Genomic DNA, 23,812 nt, shown 5'->3' with positions numbered 1-23,812 from the left:
TCAGGAGAACTTTTTGTGACTTACCAATAAACTTTTTAGGAGATACCATTGTTCTTTGAAGCCACAGTTTCTCTTTCATCTCACTAAGAAAATCAAGACTACATTCCCATCATTAATTCAACAGTTATGATTGAGCACCTACTGTATAATCAGTAGCACTGGGTAGGCTTTTTGTCAGTGTTTTGGCGAGGAATGGGACACCTGCCTTATATATTTTTGAGGGGGGGAGGGGCAGAAGGAGAGGGAGAGAGACAGTTCCAAGCAGGCTCCACGCCCCAGCATACCTGCCTTATTGAAGAGGCTTAATAGGAATGCCACACAGAGAGTGATGTGCCAGAGCACCAGACTTAAGGAAGTACTCATTCTTGGTGCCATGCAGTGCTGACCCTGTAGTTGCATGACCCTGAAAATGAGTGCCTCCTTCATTTTGCACCCGAGGAATCTGTCTTGCTTCACTTAAGTCTCTACTCTGCTGCATTTATAGGTAAAACATGTAAGTTCGTAGTTACCAAGGTCAGTATTGATTTTTATGTGTTGAATCATTTTAACCTTCTCGTTTTGACTTCCTCTTGGGTCATCTTTCTTTTTTTACAGAACTGTACTGCTGTTGATAAGAATTATCCTTGAATATTGCCAGTGTGTGGACAATATCCCATCTGTTACTACTGACATGCTTACTCGTCTGTCAGATTTATTGAAGGTGTGTATGATTTCACTCTGTGATGGAAAAATAGTTGAAATAAGTAATTCATTAGGGTATGACCAGTCTTCAAACTAAGACATTTCAAGGTTTAGTTATCTTTAAGACATTAATTTTGTGACATTTAATTGTGGTTGAATCACAACATGTTACTGGAAGAAGGCCGCCTACTTCCTTCTCACTTTTAGTGATTCCTCATTATACCCATAGAGTTGTTAATGACATTGGAGACAGGAGATGATTTGTTCGTTAGGTGCTGAACATGACTGAGGCCACTTAGGTCAAAAAACCTGGACTGGTTTCAAATGTGCATGGAAGGAATTCACTGAACTTTACAAAATTCATCTCACTAAGGTTAGAGATTTTTCTTAAATCATTCTTTCAGAACCATTGATGTAAAATGAAAATGTGGAGATAATCTTATTCAGCCATTTCATTTTAACAGGTATTTTTAACTGCTAGTATAAAGAAAATTAGACATTTTTTCCAAATGTCTAATCAGTTAATTCTGCCCTCAAATTGAGTTGTCATATTTTAGTCCAGAAAGATTTTGTTACCCTTTTGAAAATAGGACCTTCCACTATGAATGACTAAAACTGAAATTGTTTTTTTATTAAAGTATAATTAACATATAGTATATTGTTTCAGTGAAACTGAACTAGTTTTATGAATGTAGATTAAAGATTAACTTCTGAACAATTGTTTTTTAGAATTTCACTTTTTTCCCACCAGACAATAAATATTAACATCATCCCTTTTTCTGTCATTACATAAATAGGTCCTAATTGCTCCTACTAGAAAATCCATTTGGTTCTTGAATGAGAGGAAAGAGGAATGTATTTTTAAAACTGTAGACACATTGCCAGCATATATAGAATAATTTTTAATAAATTGTTGGGCTTTTTTTTCTCCTTCCTTTGTTAGTACTTCAATTCAAGAAGTTGCCAGTTAGTTCTCGGAGCTGGTGCACTGCAAGTTGTTGGACTAAAAACAATAACTACAAAAAATTTGGGTATGGATTCTTGCTTTTAATTCACATGCTGAGATTTTACAGTGAGGTCACCATCCTCATTGTGTTTTTATTATACCTGATGTTCTTATGACTCTAATTAAAAGGCTGTAAAAGTAGCAAATGTGCTTCATCTTCTATTTATTACCATAACTGAAAAAGTAACTTCTGGGGAAATGTTAGGAAGAATTTCCACTCTAATAAATACAAAGTTATTTGGAAGTTGCACCACTATAGAAAATGTTAAGATGTAGTAAGTATGAGGTGCTTTGAGGTGAAAGGAATCTGAATGTCAGAAGAGAATCAGTTTTCCCCTTAGCTTCCTCATGTCAGTAATACCAACAACTTGAGTTCATTGGGAAAACCAGCATGTTTGCTACATTATTCAGTACCAAATAATTTTTAAAAATTTTTTTTATTTATTTGAGAGAGAGCACTCAAGCAGGAAGGGGCAGAGAGGGAGAGAGAAAGAATCTGAAGCAGACTCCGCACTGAGCACGGAGCCCAATGTGGGGCTCAACCCCGACCATGAGATCATGACCCGAGCCAAAACCAGGAGTCAGATGCCCAACTGACTGAGACAGCCAGGCGCTCCCCAAATCATTTTCTTAACAGAAGTGAAATAATGTTGCTTTCTGTTGTGTGTTCGTCATTGATGAAATAAACTGTAGGAAACTAATTGACATTTTTTGTTTAATTTGATATTTAAACTCAACTAATACCGTTTTTTGTTTCTCCCTGATATATTCACTTCCTGGATCTTCAGCTCTTTCTTCACGTTGTTTGCAGTTAATTGTGCACTACATTCCTGTGATCAGGGCTCATTTTGAAGCTCGACTGCAGCCTAAGCAGTATAGCATGCTTAGACATTTTGATCATATCACTAAGGTACTTTTCCTTAGATTTTTTACTGGAGTTTCGTAATTGCTAAGTATTTTTTAGATGTGTCCCAGGGACTTTAAAATATAGTGTTCTTTCTCATTACAGGACTACCATGACCACATTGCTGAAATATCAGCCAAGCTGGTAGCGATAATGGATAGCTTATTTGACAAGCTATTATCTAAGGTAAATGATTTATGGAAATTATTAGGTATTGTTTAAAGGCATTGTGCCTTTTCGCAGTTGTCTAACTAGTCAAATTCATCAGGGTTTAGAAAAACTCAATAAAATGTTCAGATTGCCCAAATAATGGATAATTGTATCCTAAGTGGGCTGGAAGGGGACAGGAGGGAGATTATTTTAAGAATGAAAGAAACCCTGTGCTGAAGTAATTTTATATGAGCTGCATCGACAAATACGTGCCTTCTTCAAACTAGGTTTTTGTCTGAAAGTCTTCCACAGACAGAATTGAGAGAAAAAAGATCAAAATAGAGAAAAAAGTAAATAAATTATTTGTGGTAAGGTATGTTCTTTATTTTCCAGACTATAATGGCAGAGTCTGAGGTGCTCTATTATTTCCCTCATAGATAATCAGTTTTAGTATCTGTTTCCTGTTTGCTTTCTATTCTGAATGGGTCATTAAAAGAAGCAATGGTTTCCAGTGAATCCTCTGTTACACTGGAGGGTAACTTTAGAAAAATGTCACTTTATCAGACCTAGTCACTTTTGCCCTATCCCCTACCCTTTTCATTCCCTAAGTTCAACACCTATCTTAGGAAGAAAGCAGAAATTTCATAACTTGGAATTTTGAAGCTTTATTGAGTTTATATGTGCATGCTTGGGAGTATATTTAGGGTAATCATCAACCCAGGCACTTTGGTATGCTTTCCTGCCACTTGCATTCTTTAGGATTCTGAGATGGAAAGAGCAACAAGCATGTGAAAATCATAAAAGTGAAAGGGGAAGCAGTGCCTATTCACAGAGATTAGATGTGGGCTTGTATCTTTGAAGATGACAGTGAGGAAAGAGTCCTTGGAAAATAAGATTGCATTTGTTTAATTGTTAAATGTTTTGGTCACAGGACCTCTTTATACTTAAAAATAATTGCAGATGACAAAGAACTTTTATTCATGCAAATTTTACCTATCAGTAAGTACCATACTAGAAGTTAAAACTAAGAAAAATTTAAAACACAAGAATACACAAACACGTGGCCATCAGAACAATGACATTGTTGAAAGTCATTTAAAAATCTCCATTCTTTAAACATGAGAGAATGAGTGTGAAGAAGTAATAGTTTAGTAGTATTATGAAAATGGTTTTTACTTCACAGATTCCCACAAAGAGTCTCTGACTCCCAGGTGTCCCCACACAACACTTTGAGAATGTTGGGTGTAGTTGATACATAACATAGATATTTTATGCTTTTAAGAAGCTTAAGGAATTTATATTTGTGTGCAGACATACCTATATTATGCTGTACCTGTTAAATTAGTTTCCAGTTTTGTATGGAGAAAAATTATTGTTTAGGAATTCTCTATTTTTTTTAAATTAACATATAATGTGTTATTAGCCCCAGGGGTACAGGTCTGTGAATCGCCTTGTTTACACACTTCACAGCACTCACCATAGCACATAGCCTCCCGAATGTCCATAATCCAACCACCCTCTCCCGGCCCCCCTACCCCGGCAACCGTCAGTTTGTTTCCTGAGAATAAGAGTCTCTTACAGTTTGTCTCCCTCCTGATCCCATCTTGTTTCATTTATTCTTTTCCTACCCCCCAACCCCCAACATTGCTTCTTGACTTCCTCATATCAGGGAGATCATATGATAGTTGTCTTTCTCCGATTGACTTATTTCGCTAAGTGTAATACCCTTTAGTTCCATCCACACCGTCACAAATGGCAAGATTTCATTTCTTTTGATGGCTGCATAGTGTTCCATTGTGTGTGTGTGTGTGTGTGTATATATATATATATATATATATATATATATATATACACCACATCTTCTTTATCCATTCATCTGTTGATGGACATCTAGGTCCTTTCCATAGTTTGGCTGTTGTGGACATTGCTGCTATAAACATTCGTGTGCACGTGCCCCTTCTGATCATTACATTTGTATCTTTAGGATAAATACCCAGTAGTGTAATTGCTGGGTCATAGGGTAGCTCTATTTTCAACTTTTTGAGGAACCTCCATGCTGTTTTCCAGAGTGGTTGCACCAGCTTGCATTCCCACCAACAGTGTAGGAGGGTTCCCCTTTCTCCGCATCCTTGCCAGCATCTGTCATTCCCTGACTTGTTAATTTATTTTATTTTTTTAAGATTTATTTATTTGACAGACAGAGATCACAAGTAGGCAGAGAGGCAGGCAGAGAAAGGAAGGGAAGCAGGCTCCCCGCTGAGCAGAGAGCCTGATGCGGAGCTCGATCCCAGGACCCTCGGATCATGACCTGAGCCGAAGGCAGAGGCTTTAGCCCACTGAGCCACCCAGGCGCCCCTGACTTGTTAATTTTAGCCATTCTGACTGGTGTGAGGTGGTATCTCATTGTCATTTTGATTTGTATTTCCCTGATGCCGAGTGATGTGGAGCAATTTTTCATGTGTCTGTTGGCCATCTGGATGTCTTTGCAGAAATGTCTGTTTATGTCCTCTGCCCATTTCTTGATTGGATTATTTGTTCTTTGGGTGTTGAGTTTGATAAGTTCTTTATAGATTTTGGATACTAGCCCTTTATCTGATATGTCGTTTGCAAATACCTTCTCCCGTTCTGTCAGTTGTCTTTTGGTTTTGTTAACTGTTTCCTTTGCGGTGCAAAAGCTTTTGATCTTGATGAAGTCCCAATAGTTCATTTTTGCCCTTGCTTCCTTGCCTTTGGCGATGTTCCTAGGAAGAAGGTGCTGTGGCTGAGGTCGAAGAGGTTGCTGCCTGTGTTCTCCTCAAGGATTTTGATGGATTCCTTTCTCACATTGAGGTCCTTCATCCATTTTTAGTCTATTTTCGTGTGTGGTGTAAGGAAATGGTCTAGTTTCATTTTTCTGCATCTGGCTGTCCACTTTTCCCAGCGCCATTTGTTGAAGAGACTGTCTTTATTCCATTGGACATTCTTTCCTGCTTTGTCAAAGATTAGTTGACCATAGAGTTGAGGGTCTATTTCTGGGCTCTCTATTTTGTTCTACTGCTCTATGTGTCTGTTTTTGTGCCAGTACCATACTGTCTTGATGATGACAGCTTTGTAATAGAGCTTGAAGTCTGGAATTGTGATGACACCAACTTTGACTTTTTCAACATTCCTCTGACTATTCGAGGTCTTTTCTGGTTCCATATAAATTTTAGGATTATTTTTTCCATTTCTTTGAAAAAAATGGATGGGATTTTGATAGGAATTGCATTAAATGTATAGATCGCTTTAGGTAGCATAGACATATTCACAGTATTTGTTCTTCTAGTCCATAAGCATGGAACATTTTTCCATTTCTTTGTTTCTTCCTCAATTTCTTTCATGAGTACTTTATAGTTTTCTAAGTACAGATTCTTTGCCTCTTTGGTTAGGTTTATTCCTAGGTATCTTATGGTTTTGGGTGTAATTGGAAATGGGATTGACTCCTTAATTTCTCTTTCTTCTGTCTTGTCGTTGGTGTATAGAAATGCAGCTGATTTCCGTGCGTTGATTTTATATCCTGACCCTTAACTGAATTCCTATACAAGTTCTAGCGATTTGGAGTGGAGTCTTTTGGTTTTTCCACATGTAGTATCATATCATCTGCAAAGAGTGATAGTTTGACTTATTCTTTGCCGATTTGGATGCCTTTAATTTCTTTTTGTTGTCTGATTGCTGAGGCTAGGACTTCTAGTACTATGTTGAATACCAGTGGTGATAATGGATATCCCTGCCGTGTTCCTGACGTTAGCGGAAAAGCTCTCAGTTTTTCTCCATTGAGAATGATATTTGTGGTGGGTTTTCATAGATGGCTTTGATGATATTGAGGTATGTGTCCCTACACTTTGCAGAGTTTTGATCAGGAAAGGATGCTGTACTTTGTTGAATGCTTTTTCAGCATCTATTGAGAGTATCATATGGTTCTTGTTCTTTCTTTTGTTAATGTGTTGTATCACATTGATTGATCTGCAGATGTTGAACCAACCTTGCAGCCCTGGAATAAATCCCACTTGGTCGTGGTGAATAATCCTTTTAATGTACTGTTGGACCCTATTGGCTAGTATTTTGGTGAGAATTTTCACATCTGTGTTCATCAAGGATATTGGTCTGTAATTCTCTTTTTTGGTGGGATCCTTGTCTGGTTTGGGGATCAAGGTGATGCTGGCCTCATAGAATGAGTTTGGAAGTTTTCCTTCCATTTCTATTTTTTGGAACAGTTTCAGGAGAATAGGAATTAATTCTTCTTTAAATGTTTGGTAGAATTCCCCTGGGAAGCCGTCTGGCCCTGGGCTCTTGTTTGTTGGGAGATTTTTTTTTTTTTTTTTTTTTCCCCCAGCATAACAGTAAGTTGGGAGATTTTTGATGACTGCTTCAATCTCCTTACTGGTTATGGGTCTGTTCAGGTTTTCTATTTCTTCCTGGTTCACTTGTGGTAGTTTATATGTCTTTAGGAATGCATCCATTTCTTCCAGATTGTCAAATTTGCTGGTGTATAGTTGCTCATAATATGTTTTTATAACTGTTTGTATTTCTTCGGTGTTGGTTATGATCTCTCGTCTTTCATTCATGATTTTATTTATTTGCGTCCTTTCTCTTTTCTCTTTTCTTTTTGATAAGTCTGGCCAGGGGTTTATCAATCTTATTAATTGTTTCAAAGAACCAGCTCCTAGTTTTCTTGATTTGTTCTATTATTTTTTTGATTTCTATTTCATTGATTTCTGCTCTGATCTTTATTATTTCTTTTCTTCTGCTGGCTTTAGGCTTTATTTGCTGTTCTTTCTCCAGCTCCTTTAAGTGTAGGGTTAGGTTGTGTATTTGATACCTTTCTTGTTTCTTGAGAAAGGCTTGTACGGCTATATATTTTCCTCTCAGGACTGCCATTGCTGTGTCCCACAGATTTTGAACCATTGTGTTTTCATTATCATTTGTTTCCATGAATTTTTAAAATTCTTCTTTAATTTCCTGGTTGACCCATTCATTCTTTAGAAGGATGCTCTTTAGTTTCCATGTATTTGGATTCTTTCCAAATTTCCTCCTGTGATTGAGTTCTCGCTTCAGAGCATTGTGGTCTGAAAATATGCAGGGAATGAACCCAATCTTTTGATACCGGTTGAGACCTGATTTATGACCCAGGATGCGGTCTATTCTGGAGAATGTTCCATGTGCACTAAAGAAGAATGTGTATTCTTTTGCTTTGGGATGGAATGTTCTGTATATATATCTGTGATGTCCATCTGGTCCAGTGTGTCATTTAAGGCCTTTATTTCCTTGTTGATCTTTTGTTGGATGATCTGTCCATTTCAGTGAGGGGAGTGTTAAAGTCCCCTACTATTATTGTATTATTGTCGATGTGTTTCTTTGATTTTGTTATTAATTGGTTTATGTAGTTGGCTGCTCCCATGTTAGGGGCATAGATATTTAAAATTGTTAGATCTTCTTGTTGGACAGACCCTTTGAGTATGATATAGTGTCCTTCCTCATCTTTTATTATAGTCTTTGGCTTAAAATCTAATTGGTCTGATATAAGGATTGCCACCCCAGCTTTCTTTTGATGTCCATTAGCATGGTAAATGTCCATTAGCATGATAAATTGTTTTCCACCCCCTCACTTTAAATCTGGAGGTGTCTTTGGGTCTAAAATGAGTTTCTTGTAGACAGCATATTGTTGGGTTTTGTTTTTTTATCCATTTATCCATTCTGATACCCTGTGTCTTTTGATTGGGGCATTTAGCCTATTTACATTCAGAGTAACTATTGAGAGATATGAATTTAGTGGCATTGTATTGCCTGTAAGGTGACTGTAACTGTATATTGTCTCTGTTCCTTTCTGATCTACTTTTAGGGTCTCTCCTTGCTTAGAGGACCCCTTTCAATATTTCCTGTAGAGCTGGTTTGGTGTTTACAAATTCTTTTAGTTTTTGTTTGTCCTGGAAGCTTTTTATCTCTCCTTCTATTTTCAATGATAGCCTAGCTGGATATAGTATTCTTGGCTGCATGTTTTTCTCGTTTAGTGCTCTGAATATATCATGCCAGTCCTTTCTGGCCTACCAGTTCTCTGTGGATAAGTCTGTTGCCAATCTAATGTTTTTACCCTTGTATGTTACAGACTTCTTTTCCCGGGCTGCTTTCAGGATTTTCTCTTTGTTGCCAAGACTTGTAACGTTTACTATTAGATGACGGGGTATGGACCTATTCTTATTGATTTTGAGGGGCGTTCTTAGCATCTCCTGGATTTTGATGCTTGTTCTCTTTGCCATATTAGGGAAATTCTCTACAATAATTTTCTCCAATATACCTTCTGCTCCCCCGCTCTCTTTCTTCTTCTGGAATCCCAATTATTCTAATGTTGTGTCATCTTATGATGTCACTTATCTCTCGAATTCTCCCCTCGTGGTCCAGTAGTTGTTTGTCTCTCTTTTGCTCAGCTTCTTTATTCTCTGTCATTTGGTCTTCTATATCACTAATTCTCTCTTCTGCCTCATTTATCCTAGCAGTAAGAGCCTCCATTCTTTATTGCACCTTATTAATAGCTTTTTTGATTTCAACTTGGTTAGATTTTAGTTCTTTCATTTCTCCAGAAAGGGCTTTTATTTCTCCAGACTGGGTTTCTCTAATATCTTCCATGCCTTTTTCAGGCCCGGCTAGCACCTTGATAATCGTCATTCTGAACTCTAGATCTGACATATTACCTATGTCCATATTGATTAGGTCCCTGGCCTTTGGTACTACGTCTTGTTCTTTTTTTTGTAGTGAGTTTTTCCGCCGTGTCATTTTATCCAGAGAAGGATATATGAAGGAGCGAATAAAATACTAAAAGGGTGGCAAAGACCCCAGTAAAATGTGCTTTAACCAAATCAGAGGAGACCCCAAATCATGGGGGGGGAAGAAAGCGGGTAAAAAGAAGTTCAGAAAAATAAAAAGAAAATTTAAAAGAGAAAAAAAATGAAGAAAAAATATAAAAAAGAAAAAAAATATATATATATATTAAACTGGTGAATAGAACAGGTTCACCCACTTAATTTTGGGGGTATTTTGGTCTTTTAGGAAGAAACTACCTCCCAAAATTTTAAAGAATGAAAAACATATGTAAGCGTAAACATGATGAAGGGATGGAATATGAATGTAAAGATGAAAAAAAAATTTTTTTTAATTTCTAAAAAAGGAGTTGATAAGATAAATTGGTTAGGAGAATAAAGAAAAAGAAAATGGAGAGAATTTGCTCAGGCTGGAGACTAGAATAAAGCCCTGTGCTACATTTAGGGCATATTTTGATCTATTAGAAGAAATTGTATCTCAAATTTTTTTAGAAGGAAAAAACCCCATGTGTATACAAAAAATAAAGTTAGATACCATGAAAGATAAAACGTGAGTATAATAATGAAGGTTCAAAAAATTTTTTTGAAAGGTATTGTTAAGATAAACTAGTTAAAAAATGTTAAAGGAGGAAGGGTAAAAGTTAAAAAAAATTTAGCAGAAGAAAAAAATAAAATTAAAAAAAATTTAATTAACTTTGCAAGACTAAAGAATCATGGGGAGAAAGCCATGAATTCCATGCTTTGCTTTCTCCTCCTCTGGAATTCCGCTGTTCTCCTTGGTAAGTGAATTTGTTCGTTGCTGGATTTCTTGCTGATCTTCTTGGGAAGGGGCCCGTTGTAATGATTCTCAAGTGTCTTTACCTGAGGCAAAATTGCACCACCCTTACCAGGGGCCAGGCTAAGTAATCTGCTCGGGTTCGCTTTCGGGAGCTTTTGTTCCCTGAATGCTTTCCATAGAGTTCCGGAGGATGGGAATGAAAATGGTGGCCTCCCAATCTCCGGCCCAGAGGAGCCCAGAGCTGGGGCCCCACTCCTCAGTGCGCCCTTGGAGAAAAGCCTCAATCACTCCTGTCTCCTTGGCCTCCGGCCGCGCTCTGAGCTCACTCAGCCTGTGACCAAGCATCTCTGTCTCTGGCACACAACCCTGCTTGGAGTCTCTGAACCCGCAGATCCCTGAGCTCTTCCAGGGGAGTCTCCCGGGTCTTGTGGGGTCCCCCCTCACAGAGCAGTGACCTGTGCCACGGATCACAGTAAGGTAACCCTGAGTTGAGAGCTCACTCCTCGGCTTTGTCTCTGTAGTCGGCTTCCCCGCTCTAATACCTGTGAGCTCTGTGACACTCAGACACCCCCGATCCTTCTGTGACCCCGCGGCACCTGAGACCACGCTGTCCCAGCGTGGGCTTCACCCCTGTTTAGCCTCTGGAGCGATGTCCATCAGTGGAGCAGACTTTTAAAAGTTTTGGTTTTGTGCTCCGTTGCTCTGCTGCTTGCCGGGAGCCTGCCCCCTCCTCCCGCGGTCTGTGTTCCCGTCGATTTGGATTCATTTCTCCGCTGGTCCTACCTTTCAGAAAGTGGTCGATTTTCTGCTTCTAGAATCACTGCTCCTCTTCTCTTCGATCTCCTGTTGGATTTGTAGGTGTTTGAAATGGTTTGATAAGCTATCTAGCTGATCTCCTGCTACCTGATGTTGTCTCAGCCTGCTCCTTCTCTGCCATCTTGACTCCTCCCCCAGGAATTCTCTATTTTTATGGTTGCCAAGTACAAACTAAATTCAAAAGCAGTACTGTTACCCCAGTTTTCCTTTTTGATACATGGCCTTCTGTCTACCAGAAGTTAATAAATAATACACTGTGACTACTCTAAAGGAGTTTACCATCTATTACAGGAGGGGAAGTGGTCAGGGGATGTGTTAACTGGTTTATTTGGATTAAGGAGGGCACTTGTGATGAGCCACAGTTATTGTATGTAAGTGATGAATCACTAAATTCTACACCTGAAACTAATATTAGACTCTATGTTAACTAGTCGCATTTAAATAAAGATTCGGAGAAAAGTAATGAGTTAATTTTTAAGGAAAGAAGTTTACCAGGGTGCCTGAGTGGCTCAGTCAGTTAAGTGTCTGCCTTTGGCACAGGTCAGGGTCCTGGGATCGAGTGTTGCATCAGGCTCCCTGCTTAGCAGGGAGTCTGCTTCTCCCTCTCCTACCTGCTGCTCTGCCTACCTGTGCTCTCTATCTCTCTGTCAAATAAATAAATAAAATCTTTAAAAAAAGAGAGAGAGAAAGAAAAGTTTACCATCCAACAAGGCAGAGGGCTGTACGTACCTGATAGTGCCAAATAAGGTAAATGTTAAATAGTGGAACTAGTAATAAGCTCTGGAGTATAATGAAGCAAAACCAAAAAAGTGCCGGTACTGAAATCCATGATTTATTCTGTGGGGGTTTTTTTCATTGTCGTTGTTTGGTTGGTTGGTTTACCAAGAATTAGGACTGTGGCTTGAGTTTTTCCTATGACAATTTTATTTATTTATTTATTTATTTATTTATTGGTAAAGAAAAATAATTATTTAATGAGCTTTCCATGTATTTATCACCTATATGTAACAGTCACATTTTGCTTTTTTTGCAAAAATATTTTTTTATTTTTTTAAGATTTATTTATCTTAGAGAGAGAGCACTACCAGGGTGGGTGGAGGAACAAAAGGAGAGAATCTCAAGCAGATTTCCTGCTGTGCGCAGAACTGGATATGCTTGATCTCACAACCCTAAATCATGACCTGAGCCAAAATCAGGAGTTGGATGCCTAACCTACTGAGCCACCGTGTTGCCCCATAAAATATTTTATAATAAAAGTGAGGCATATGATATTTCAGCCCTGAATAATTCAGTTATGTATGTCTAAAAACTGATACTTTCTTACATATTCATGCTCCCAAATCACACTTAACAAAATTAATAATAATTCCTTAGTATCATCTAATGTTTATTCCTATTTAAAATTTATCAATTATCCCAAAATGTCAATAACTTGTTTGAACAAGGGTTTCTATAGTTTACATACAGCATTTAGTTACTAATGTGTCTTAAGTCTTACAAACTTTAAATATACTCCTCCCCATTATTTTTAATGTCACGAATGTGCCTAGTCTTTGCAACTTAGTATTTTCACTACTATATTCCTACTGAGACTTCTGTTACCTTGACCTATTACATTCTCCCAGGTAACAAGTCTCTGTTTGCCACTCCCTGCCCTAGTTGCTTTCATGGGTTACCCAGGAGTTTAGCTCTGTTTTTAATTCATCCCAGGATAGCAGACAGTGTTTGGTTTGGGTTAACCTCTTAATTTTAGCTTTTTATTTTCTTTCCTGAAAATTTAATTTGGAGAAAGAAGGATAACACAGTAATATAGGCTGATTCTAAAAAGCTAATAAGTGATGGTACCATTGCTTGGATAGAATGAAACATAAACATCTAATTATACTGGCTAAACTAATGTCCCAGCTGTCATTTATGCCTGTATTCATTCATTCATTCATTCGTTCAGGAAATTAAATTGTGTTAGGTAACTGGGATACATAAGGTGAAGAAGTCTTCACTATTGTCCCTCAAATAGTAAACTATCTAATAAGAAAAGTATATCAATAATTATAACAGAAGGTAGAATATGTAAAGAGCTTAAATAAGGAATCTGTTTTGTGCTATTAGAGCTTTTAATGCTTTGGAAGAGCTGGTTGCCAGCTGAGGAGGGAGATCTGGGAAAACTTTATGGATGAGGCATGCATGTAAGTTTTGCTTTTAAAGATAGGCATGGTTAGGGCGAACAAAGTTGAGGTAAAGAGGTGCTTTGAGGTAGCAGCATTATAGGTAGGAGTCATAAGGAGGAAGATCATTGTCAGGGATTCGGAGTCAGGTAGACCTAAGTTCATGTTTGTCCCAGATAAGCCACTGAAGCACCTTGGGCAAATTAATCTCCTTTAAACCTCAGTTTCTGTCTTTAAATGGGGAGAATAATAGAGCCTTATAAAGTTGTAGTAAGGATTAACGAGATAATATTTATGTGGAGTGCTTTTCTTTTATCATATGTCTGACTATAGCAAGTTTCCAGTAAATGTTGACTGCTAATGCTTTTGCTGTTGTTAAAATAACAGTGATAAGTTATTCCATTTAGCTAATGTATTAGGGTGGTTGAACTGAGGAATGGGAGATATGTTGGAAAGACAGTGAAGAGTTTTTGCTACCATCGGAAAGCTGATGGATTTAAGTCCAGCTTATGGAGGTATAATTTATGTTCAGGAAGATTTATCCTTTCTAAATACGTAGTTTGCTAACTTTAACCTATGTGGTGGTAGAACTACCACAACCAAGATATAGAACAGTTCCATCACTGTTAAACATTCTCTCAGGCGCTTTTGCAGTCACTTCTCTCCCCACATCCAAAACCTTGACAACCACTGATCTGATTTTCATCTGCTGTTATAAAAATGCATGTACACATCTATATGTGGGTACATGTTCCATTTCTTTTGTGTAAATACCTTGGATTAGATTGATGGTTGTATAGAAGTGTAAAACTTCATGATATCTTTATAAAAAACTGCCACATTTTTTTCATGTGTTTTACCAATTGCTTAGACTCTCTAATGGTGGTAAAGGAAGGTGAATGAAACATTAATACCATTTTTTCCCCTACTTGTGATACATGAGAGTTCTAGGGGTTCTTCATCCTCACCAGCACTTTCTATTGTATGTCTGTTTTTTAAAATTAGTACTCTAGTAGGACTGTATTGAGTGATAACTCATTGTGGTTTTAGTTTACATAATAACTTATATGTTGAGCATCTTTTCATGTATTGGTTTTCACCCATGTCTTTTCTTTGGTAGCATGTTCAAACTTTTGGCTAATTTTTAAAAATTGGGTTATTGAGTTGTGAGAGTTCTCTATATATTCTCGATACAAGTCCTTTATCAAATATGTGTTTCATAATATTTCCTTCCAGTCTGTCACTTATCTTTTCATTTTCTTAACAGTGTCATAGAAAGAACAGTTTTAAATTTTGATGAGTTCCAGTTTATCATTTTTTCTTTTATCATTCATGCTTCTTGTTGTCCTAAGAAATTTTTGTATACCCCACGTTACAAAGGTGATTCTGTGTTTTCTTCTGAAGGGTTTTATTACTTCAGGTTTTACATGTATATCTGTGATCCATTTCTAGTTGATTTTTGTATATAGTGCAGAGTATGAGTGAGTGTTCTTTTTTCTGGATAGTTCCAGAACCTTTTTTTGAAAAGACTGTCCTTTCTCCATTGGCACTTTTGTTGAAAATCAATTGACTTTTATCCTGTGGGTCTATTTTCGGACTCTCTATTCTGTTCCATTGGTCTATAAGTCTGTCTTAGATCAATGCCATGTCTTAATGTCTTAACTGCTATAGCATTATTAAAAGTCTTAAAATCAGGTTAAGTCCTTGGATGTTAAGCCTTCTCAGTGTTCCAACCCCTCCTCCAGTGGTAGCCAACCTCTACTTTGATTGGTTTTTGATCCTGGGCTTAAAGGTATTTTTTTGTTTCTGTTCCTCACAACCTCACAACCCTGGGAATAAAGAAATTGGTGCCCTTTCTCTGTTGACTTTAGGCTTTTGCTTTAAGAGGAGGGTGCACGGAAGTGGGCAGTTCTTGTTCCTTTTCTCTAGTGGTAGCCAGTCGCCTCCTGCTTGTCTGTGAGAATGATTCTGTGGTCTCCAGTTCTGACCCCAGTATTGTTTGTGAGGACCTTTTGGATACCCATGGAGGAGAACTTGTGAGTGAGTGCATACTTCCCTTGTGGCCAGTGTTCTCATTTATTGTAAATGTATAGTAGTCCATAATTGGTCCTTGGGAATTTGTTAAAATGTTAGCTGTTTTCTTTCTATCTGTTTCTGTGGTGGTCGTCTCTTCTTTCTATGCTCTGCCAAAGTGAGACAGTTCCTGTGTCCCATTTCTCCTCAGTGGGGCTTGTCACTCTTTGGAATTAGTTCCTTTGTTTCCTGGGACCTCTGTTGTCTGATGGGTTCAAGAAAAGTTCAGATTTTGTAAGTAATTACAGTTTTTTCTTGTGGTGAGGGTAGTAGAATATTCTTTTACAGCTTACTAAATTTTAAACAGAAGTAGAACCCAAAAATTTTTAAAATAACAAATCATAGGATTAGAATTGTACTTTAGTAGTATTTATCAGATAGTACATAGAATGGATTTGAGGTGATACGGCATGTCCTCTGTTTGGAATACTTTCACTTAATTTTTTTCATTTGAAGACTCAGCAGTCCAGGTGTGCTGCTCGGGAAGCCATCTCTGCTGTTGCCTAAGTGTCTTCACCCATGTTTTTGGAGCATGCAGTGCCCACTTTCTGGAATACCAGCCAGCTTTTAGGCTGTCAGCTCCCCAGAGCGCTCGGTCTCTAATTCATCTTTGTACACTCCAGCTAGCATAGCATCTGACACATTGTTCAGTCGTACACATTCACATACATACATACACACACTCATATACCTATGTACATATTTACACATATATATGTACGTATATATACCTATATACTTAATAATTACATGTGTGTATATCTGCAGATATATACACGCATTTAAGAAAATATGTATCCAGAGTTTGTTATGTACCAGGCAGTTTTATTAAATGTTTGTTGACTTTATATCTGGACTCACTAAAATGTGACTACATTTTTTCAGGTGAGAAGTATTGAAGATCTCACCTCGGGCAGTGTTTCTCAGCTGAGACAGTTTTGTCCCCTGAGGACATTCAGAAGTGTTGGGAACATTTTTGGTCGTCACAGTTTGGGAGGTGGAACGATATTGGTAGCTAGTGAGTAGAGGTCAGGAATGCTACTGAACATCCTGTAATACACAGGATAGCCCTCCCAACAAAGAATAAGATAGCTCAAAATGTTGGTAGTTAGAGGATGAGAAACTCTGACCTAGAGTACTAACTTGCAAAATAATCTGAAAGTACATTGATGGCACTTAGTCACCGACTCAATACAAGGAACCAAGGATAAGGAGTAATAAAAACTGAGGTGAAGATTTCCAGTCTATGTGAGCAGGAGGATTGTGATACTAGCAGTAGTAATGGAAACAGGAAGGAGGAGCAGGTTTGAAAAAGTTCATGATAAACTCAGTTATGGTATGGAACATTTAGGAGATATGTGACTGAAATTTAATGAAGTGTTTCAGGACTAGAGATACATTAGAAGTTGTTAGATTGAGATTGATAAGCGAGAAAGGGGATAATGGGGAATTAAGATTAAAGAAGCTTTTGCACTTGGGAGACAGGATACAGAAGAGAGGAAAGTCAGGAAGGGAGGAAACTCAGGAAGACACTACATTATCTGAGGACCAAGGACAGCAATGAGGAAGGAGAACTAGGAAAGTCACTAAATTTGGAAGTTCGGATGCTTTAGTGATTTTTGCAGAAATTTCAGAAAATTGTTAATAGTGGAGGCGGGTGGTTTGGGTAGTGGCTAGAACGAGATTTTAAGGGTTGAGAATTAAAAAGTACAGTATCAAGTTTCGGTACCTGAAGAAATGATGGTGAAGGTAAAATGGGAAGAATAGTATCTTTAGGGCAGGCAGGGCTGGAGGAAGGTTTTGAGGCTGTACTAGTTACCTAGAGCTGCCATAACAAATTACCAAAGACGGAGTGGCTTTAAAACCACAGAAATGTATTCTCTCGTAATTCTGGAGGCAGAAGTCCTGAATCAAAGTGTTGTTAACCATGCTCCCTCTAAAGGCTCTAGCAAAGAGTATTTCCTGCCTCTTCCTAGCTTCTGGTGCTTGTTAGTTGCTGGCATTCTTTGGCTTGTTAATGTGTCATTCCGATTTCTGCCTCTGTCTTCACGTGGTCATTTTCCTTCTCTGCGTCTGTCTAAATTTCCTTCTCCTGTGTTTTATAAAGACACCAGTCAGTGGATTTAGGGCCCGCTCTCATCTGGTATGACCTTTTAAGATCACTTTAAGATTCTAAGTGAACATGAATTTTGGGGGGATACTGTTCATCCCAGTATAAGGTGGTATTTAAGATATGGGGATGTTACCATAATGAGATAACTACTTCATACCCACTAAGATGCCTAAATAAAAAAGGCAGACAGTAACTAGTGTTGGTTGAGGATATGGAGAAATTGGATCCCTCATATACTGCTGAGTAGGACTGTAAAATGATATAGCTACTTTGGAAAAAACTTTGGTATTTTGTCAAAAGATTAAAGTTACCATATGACCCAGTAATTCCACTTCTGGGTGTACACCCAAAAGAATTGAAAACAACTTGTTCATGCTAAAACGAGCGTTCATGGCATTATTATTCATAATAGCCAAGAAGTAGAAAGAACCCAAATGTCCATCAGTTGATGATTGGATAAATTACGGTATATTCGTACAATAGAATGTCATGCAACCCTAAAAAGGGTGAAGTTTCAATGCATGTTAACAATGTGGATGAATCTTGAAAACATTATGCTAAGTGAAAGAACCCAGTCACAAAAAGGCACATATTGTGTGATTATATTTATGGATATTAGTGGTTGCCAGGAGCTGAGGGAAGGGGTCAGGTGGAGTGACTGCTAATGGTTATGGGTTTCTTTTGAGGTGATAAAAATGTTCAGAAATTAATGATGATGGTTGTATAACTCTGAGTTTATTAAAAACCAGCTAATTGAACACTTTAAACAGATGAACTTTTTATGGTATGTGAATCATATCTTAAAGCTGTTATTAACAAAAAAGATAAGGATGTTTTATATATTTCTAGGCTGGAGAAAGGTAAAATCTATGTGGTCCCAAGTTTGCTTATTTTGGTCCAAGTCACATGGTAACTTCTGCATGGTCCTGCTAAGAGCAGTATATTGGAACTCATCCTTTTAATAAACTGTATAAGATTGGTACATTAAATTATTTAGCTCAGATTTGTCTTATAAATAAAAATAGTTTATAATTTGTGAATTGTAAAATATGAGCCAAAGATAGTTATCTGAATGATATTAGTATATTATCCCAAATGTAAGGATAGTAAAATGAATTTACCTAAGTTTAAATTTTCAGTATAGGTCATTCTGAAAAAGGCTTCCTCTACCATAGTTAGGATAAATATGATTACTAATTGGCCTACCTACAAAAGAAAAAGAAAATTTTAATTCTACCAGAGTCCTATTGATTTGATATGATCATGTTGACATATTCTGAAAATCATGCTTACAAAGTAATCTGTTAATATGGAGGGCCTACTTGAAAGATTCATCATTGTATATTGAACCAGATTGGTAGCTAACATTTTTTGTGTACTTACTTTGTATCAAGCACTGTATCAAGCACTGCTTTGTGCCTTACAGCAAGGCCTTTGAAATAAAGAGAAATGAAGTAACTTGCCCAGTATCACATAGCTAAGACTTTGAAGGGCTGGGATTTGTACCCAAACAGTCTGTCTTTAGAGAAGCAGCCTGTGTTCTTAGCCACTAATGTTGCTGGATTCCTCAAAGTAGATTAGGATATTTAATGAAAAGTTGAGATTTGCATGAGTGGCATAGATCATAGTTGAAGTGTAAGCTTCAACTCTATTAGTAGGCATGTAAGGGCTGAAACGTATGTCTGAGGGAACAGTGGGGACAATAAACAATCCAGAGGACATGAATATAATTCTCATTATTTTTCCCTGCCAGTATGAGGTGAAAGCTCCCGTTCCTTCTGCCTGTTTCAGGAATATTTGTAAGCAAATGGCAAAAATGCATGAAGCTATATTTGATCTTCTTCCAGAAGAACAAACACAAGTGAGTAGTAATTCCTAACACTACTTTTTTATATATAACATATGCGTGCAGAATTGGAATGTTTTCACATACTTTTGGTACAGTTAAGCCTAGTTCTTATTCCAATATGATTATTTTTTTCAGCTATTACATTGACCTGTGGAACATAGGTAAAAATTTCTTGATTTCAAAGTGCCCCTAGCTCCAACAGGCCAGAGCAATAACTGCTCTGCTCTATGTCAGCAGTTATAAAAAGCAGATTTTTCATTTGGCCATTGAGTATCAGAAATGCCAGATTCTACTTAGATCGTTCATTACAGTTTGAAAATTATCAGTTTGAAAATCAGAGTTGGCATTTTTCAACTGTAAAATATGTTGCTATTATTATCATCCAAATGGGATAGTAGAAGAATTAGTGATGGAATTAATGAGATGACACATAAAGTAACTCAATCAATATACTTATTAATATTTGTTACATCAGTGTAAGTGATCAGTAGTAGGCATAACCAGAAAAATAGCAAAATGGGTAGTCTTTGGCACCTCTTACCTATGAAGTATCCACCCTTTGTCCCAACTCTCTTCCCCTACATGAGTGTTACCACAGAGTTCTCCTCACTGTTCACCAACACTCCTACCTCACACCCCCTACTTGCTTGGTTCCCCTTTCCTGGTACTTTAAAGATTCCAGTATTTCTTTTTGTTCTAATCTTCTTTACCCACCTTAGCTCGTTCCCTCTATACCAGGTTATCTCATTCAAGCCTAGTTGGAGAATGATAGTGTTAGAATACAAGTCTAGTTGTACAACTGATGAATTTTCCCAGGGATTTTTGGTATTCAGACAAGCTTGGTATTCAGACAAGTTTCAGACTAATTTGAGTTTGCCTCAAATTAGTTAGGTACATGGGAGTGGTATTTGGGAGCAAAAGGTAGCTTTCTTAGTATCTCTTGCTACTCTTTCTCCTACTGCTTTTCTTTCCCATACCACCTCAGACTTCCATCCTACAGTAGCTCTTACTGTTTTTCTTCATGCTTCCCTAGGTTTTCATTAATCATTCCAAACTCATGGTGAAATATCATCCAACTCTTTTGAGGCTCACTAAGAATTGAGAAGGAGCTATAATATATGGAGCACCCACTGGGTCTCTTTTTTCTTCCTCATTACTTCCAGTCAAGACATCCTTCTCATTGCAAGTGTAAGATCTCACACCTCTGACATTCTGACCTTGTGGATTTGTCATCTGAGTTCTAATTATGGCCAGATCAGGGAGCTGGGCATACAGGTAGTCCATGTGTTTTTATCTACATCATCATTTAAAGGAAACTCTTGTCAGAGCTGGGCAAGAATTAGATTTTATGTCAATATTGAATACTAGTAGTTCCACAAAACTTCCATAGATGACTTTATATATATATATTTCCCTATTGAAAATCAGTGTTACTCCAAAAAATTGTTTCCAAAGATAAAATATATATAGCTTCAGGTCAGGTATTTCCCACAGAAGTTTTGAGCCATTACATCAAATATCTGCATACAGGAGCAACAAAATAATTTCTAGTAATTTTACCAGTTTAGAAGGATGAAAGTATCTTTGCCTCTTACCATTGTGACCTTTTTTCCCCCTATCAAATTCATATTTAATATATTGCAGAATTCTCCATTTCTTTTTGCCTGTCGTGGTTGATCCCCTCTTATATATCCTAGAGGACTTCTAAGGGGCAGAAAGGCAGTGATAAAACATATCACTAAGGGGAAAACAAGCTTTTATCCAAAAATGTAGAAAAATTATACTAAAATAGCAACTAAACTCCTCAGAGGAGCTTCTTAAAAGTATATGCCAAAGCAAAGATTTTTTTAAAAAATTTTCTTCAAATAATACTGATTTGATACTGATAACTCAGATGCTTATGTCTATTTCAGTAGAGCTTTAAGAAACCATTTTCTTTCTTCTCCAGATGTTATTTTTAAGAATTAATGCAAGTTATAAACTCCACTTGAAAAAGCAGTTATCTCATTTAAATGTGATAAATGATGGAGGACCTCAAAATGGGTATGTTTTCAAAATATTTTTACTGGGTGCTCCTGTGCTGGATTGCTTGATTGGTTTTTTATTCATTATGCTGTCCTTTTCTACTATATATCCTTTTCCACTATGTCGGACCCCCACAATGGTAAAGTCGGCAACTTTTTGCCTTTTTTCTCTGTGGAGAGGATATCTGTATCTGCCTATCTGTCTTTCTACATTAAAGTGTTTTATAAATGGTCCATTACTTAAAATGTCTGTTTCGCGGCACTGTGGGTCAGCACCTCCTTATGTTACCCAGTAGTCTCTCCCTATGCGGACAGGACTCGAAGTCCTACTTTGTAGTTGTGTGACCACTAGAAGGTCCACTTAACTTCTGCCTTATTCATAAAATGAGAAAGATAAAATTTGCTTTAAAGTCTTCCAAAGGGTCACAAAAAATAAAGTATAAGTGTATATGTCCATTTTATTGTAAGCTCTTGAACAAAATATATGTATTATTGGTGAAATAGTGTAATTATGTAAGAGAAAACAAAATTTAGAATCAGAAAACTTGGGTTAAGTTTCGCTGCTTACTAGCTATGTGACTTACTAGCTATGTGACTTTAGCTTACACTCTCTGCGCTTTTATTTTCTTAAATTTGAAAATAGAGATAATGGTAAAAAGTACCATCACAAGATTTTTGTGAGGAGTAACATAGATAAAGATATGGGGAAAAGATTATACAAAATGCAAAAGCACTGATCTTGAAACTACACCTTAATAGGATTTCCTTAGTGGTAGCTGTTCCATGGATTTTTGAGGAATAAGATATTTTATTCCCTGTTAAGTTTCAGGCTTAAACTTCAAACTTATAGGAGCAAACAAAAAAAAGTATTTTGGAGTCAGAAATTGGTCCTGTACAATAAAACAAGTACACTGAATTGATTTTGCAAGAAATATTTGGAAGTTCCAGACTACTGAATCTGTTGGCCATGCTGAATTTTTTTTTTTTTTTTTTAAAGATTTTATTTATTTATTTGTCAGAGAGAGAGAGAGAGAGAGAGCGAGCACAGGCAGACAGAGTGACAGAGGGAGAAGCAGGCTCCCTGCGGAGCAAGGAGCCCGATGTGGGACTCGATCCCAGGATGCCGGGACCATGACCTGAGCCGAAGGCAGCTGCTTAACCAACTGAGCCACCCAGGCGTCCCTATGCTGAATTTTTTGATGCAAAAATCTGATTCTCTCCCTTGATTATTACCTTGTTCTTCTCTTTCTTTTTTTAAGAATTGTTATTTTCAAAAATTTCAAAGCCACAGAGAAATTCAAGGACAGTTTATGAACACCAGATACCTCTCAGAAACTGTTTTTTAAAAACTAGTATTTTTAAGCCCCACTCCTCTCATACATAACGTTTTCTTTTAGTCCCATAGCTAAATCTGGGTTGGTTGGTTTTTCTGACCAATAGTTCTGAAGCATCCAGGCTAACTCATTACCTATTATTTTCTTTGTTAATATAGCTATTTGGGGGTTGTACCACCTTAGTGATCTTCACTGTCACATACTTTTAAAGACACTAATTCTGTGTAAGTCAGTTCGTGCCTCTGAGTGATCCCTTGAAATGTGGAATTTTCTGAAAATTAACCTCTAGACTCTAGCCAAAGACATAGCAAACTACCTGCTTAAAAGAAATTTTTGTTCTTGGGATGGCTTTCCCCTGCTCATGGCTCTCTCTCTCAAATAAATAAAATCTTAAAAACAACAACAAAAAAACCCCACCAACATTCCAAATGAAACTGAAGTGTCCCTTGACCCCATCTCCAGTCACATGCTCTTTGCCCCAACCCATAATCAATATTTTTAATAAATTTAGTCTGCATTGAGTCTTTCACATTATCTCTGTATCTTAAAAAAAGTAGGTAGCACTGTTTTATAAACTTAATTTACTTATATGGTATATTGTACATACGCTGCTTACTTTTTTCTACTCAGCATTGTAACTGGTTTGATATGTAGGAATTGTCTATTTTTTTTTGACTGCTTTTTATTCTCCCACATGAAACAACCATATTTAATATAGTCATTTCTCCAAATGATAGATTTCTAGGTCATTACTTTTTTCCACTACAGCTATGCCACAGTGAAGATCTATATACATATCTACTAGTTTGACCATTTTGGGGGGGTACATATACAAGTTGATCAGAGCATATGTACGTTCTCACTCTACTAGGTAATGTGAGAATATTCTCCAAAGTGGTGGTACAGTGCTGCCAACATTTGCTGTTAGATTTTTAAATGGTTGCCAGTGGTATCTTGTTTTGATTTGCATTTCCTAATGTTTGTCATCTTTTCATATATTTATTAGTCATTCAGGTGTTCTTATCTGACTTTTCCTGTTCATTTTCTTTGCCCATCTTTCTCTTGGGTATTATTTTTCTTATGTTGATT

General features: G+C 37.2%; 1 protein-coding gene across 4 annotated transcripts in view; it reads left to right on the top strand.

Moving 5' to 3' along the window:
- The window catches only part of VPS54 (VPS54 subunit of GARP complex), a 97,691-nt gene that overhangs the window by 71,036 nt on the left and 2,843 nt on the right, over window positions 1-23,812 (top strand). For 2 of the 4 annotated variants that reach the window (XM_080812633.1, XM_080812632.1), the window contains 6 exons: window positions 595-700; window positions 1,625-1,712; window positions 2,476-2,597; window positions 2,697-2,777; window positions 19,270-19,377; window positions 21,314-22,237. In XM_080812633.1, the coding sequence (XP_080668759.1) occupies window positions 595-700; window positions 1,625-1,712; window positions 2,476-2,597; window positions 2,697-2,777; window positions 19,270-19,377; window positions 21,314-21,685 (877 nt within the window). In that variant the 3' untranslated portion in view covers window positions 21,686-22,237. Of the gene's footprint in view, window positions 1-594; window positions 701-953; window positions 1,055-1,624; window positions 1,713-2,475; window positions 2,598-2,696; window positions 2,778-19,269; window positions 19,378-21,313; window positions 22,238-23,812 lie in introns of those variants that run through there. The other 2 variants (XR_013967342.1, XM_080812634.1) reach the window with 2 other exon arrangements.

Source organism: Martes martes, assembly GCF_963455335.1.
Source record: "Martes martes genome assembly, chromosome: 9".
NCBI lineage: Eukaryota > Metazoa > Chordata > Mammalia > Carnivora > Mustelidae > Martes > Martes martes.
Note: the sequence above shows the minus strand (reverse complement) of the source record. Positions and strands in the feature narration are given on the sequence as shown.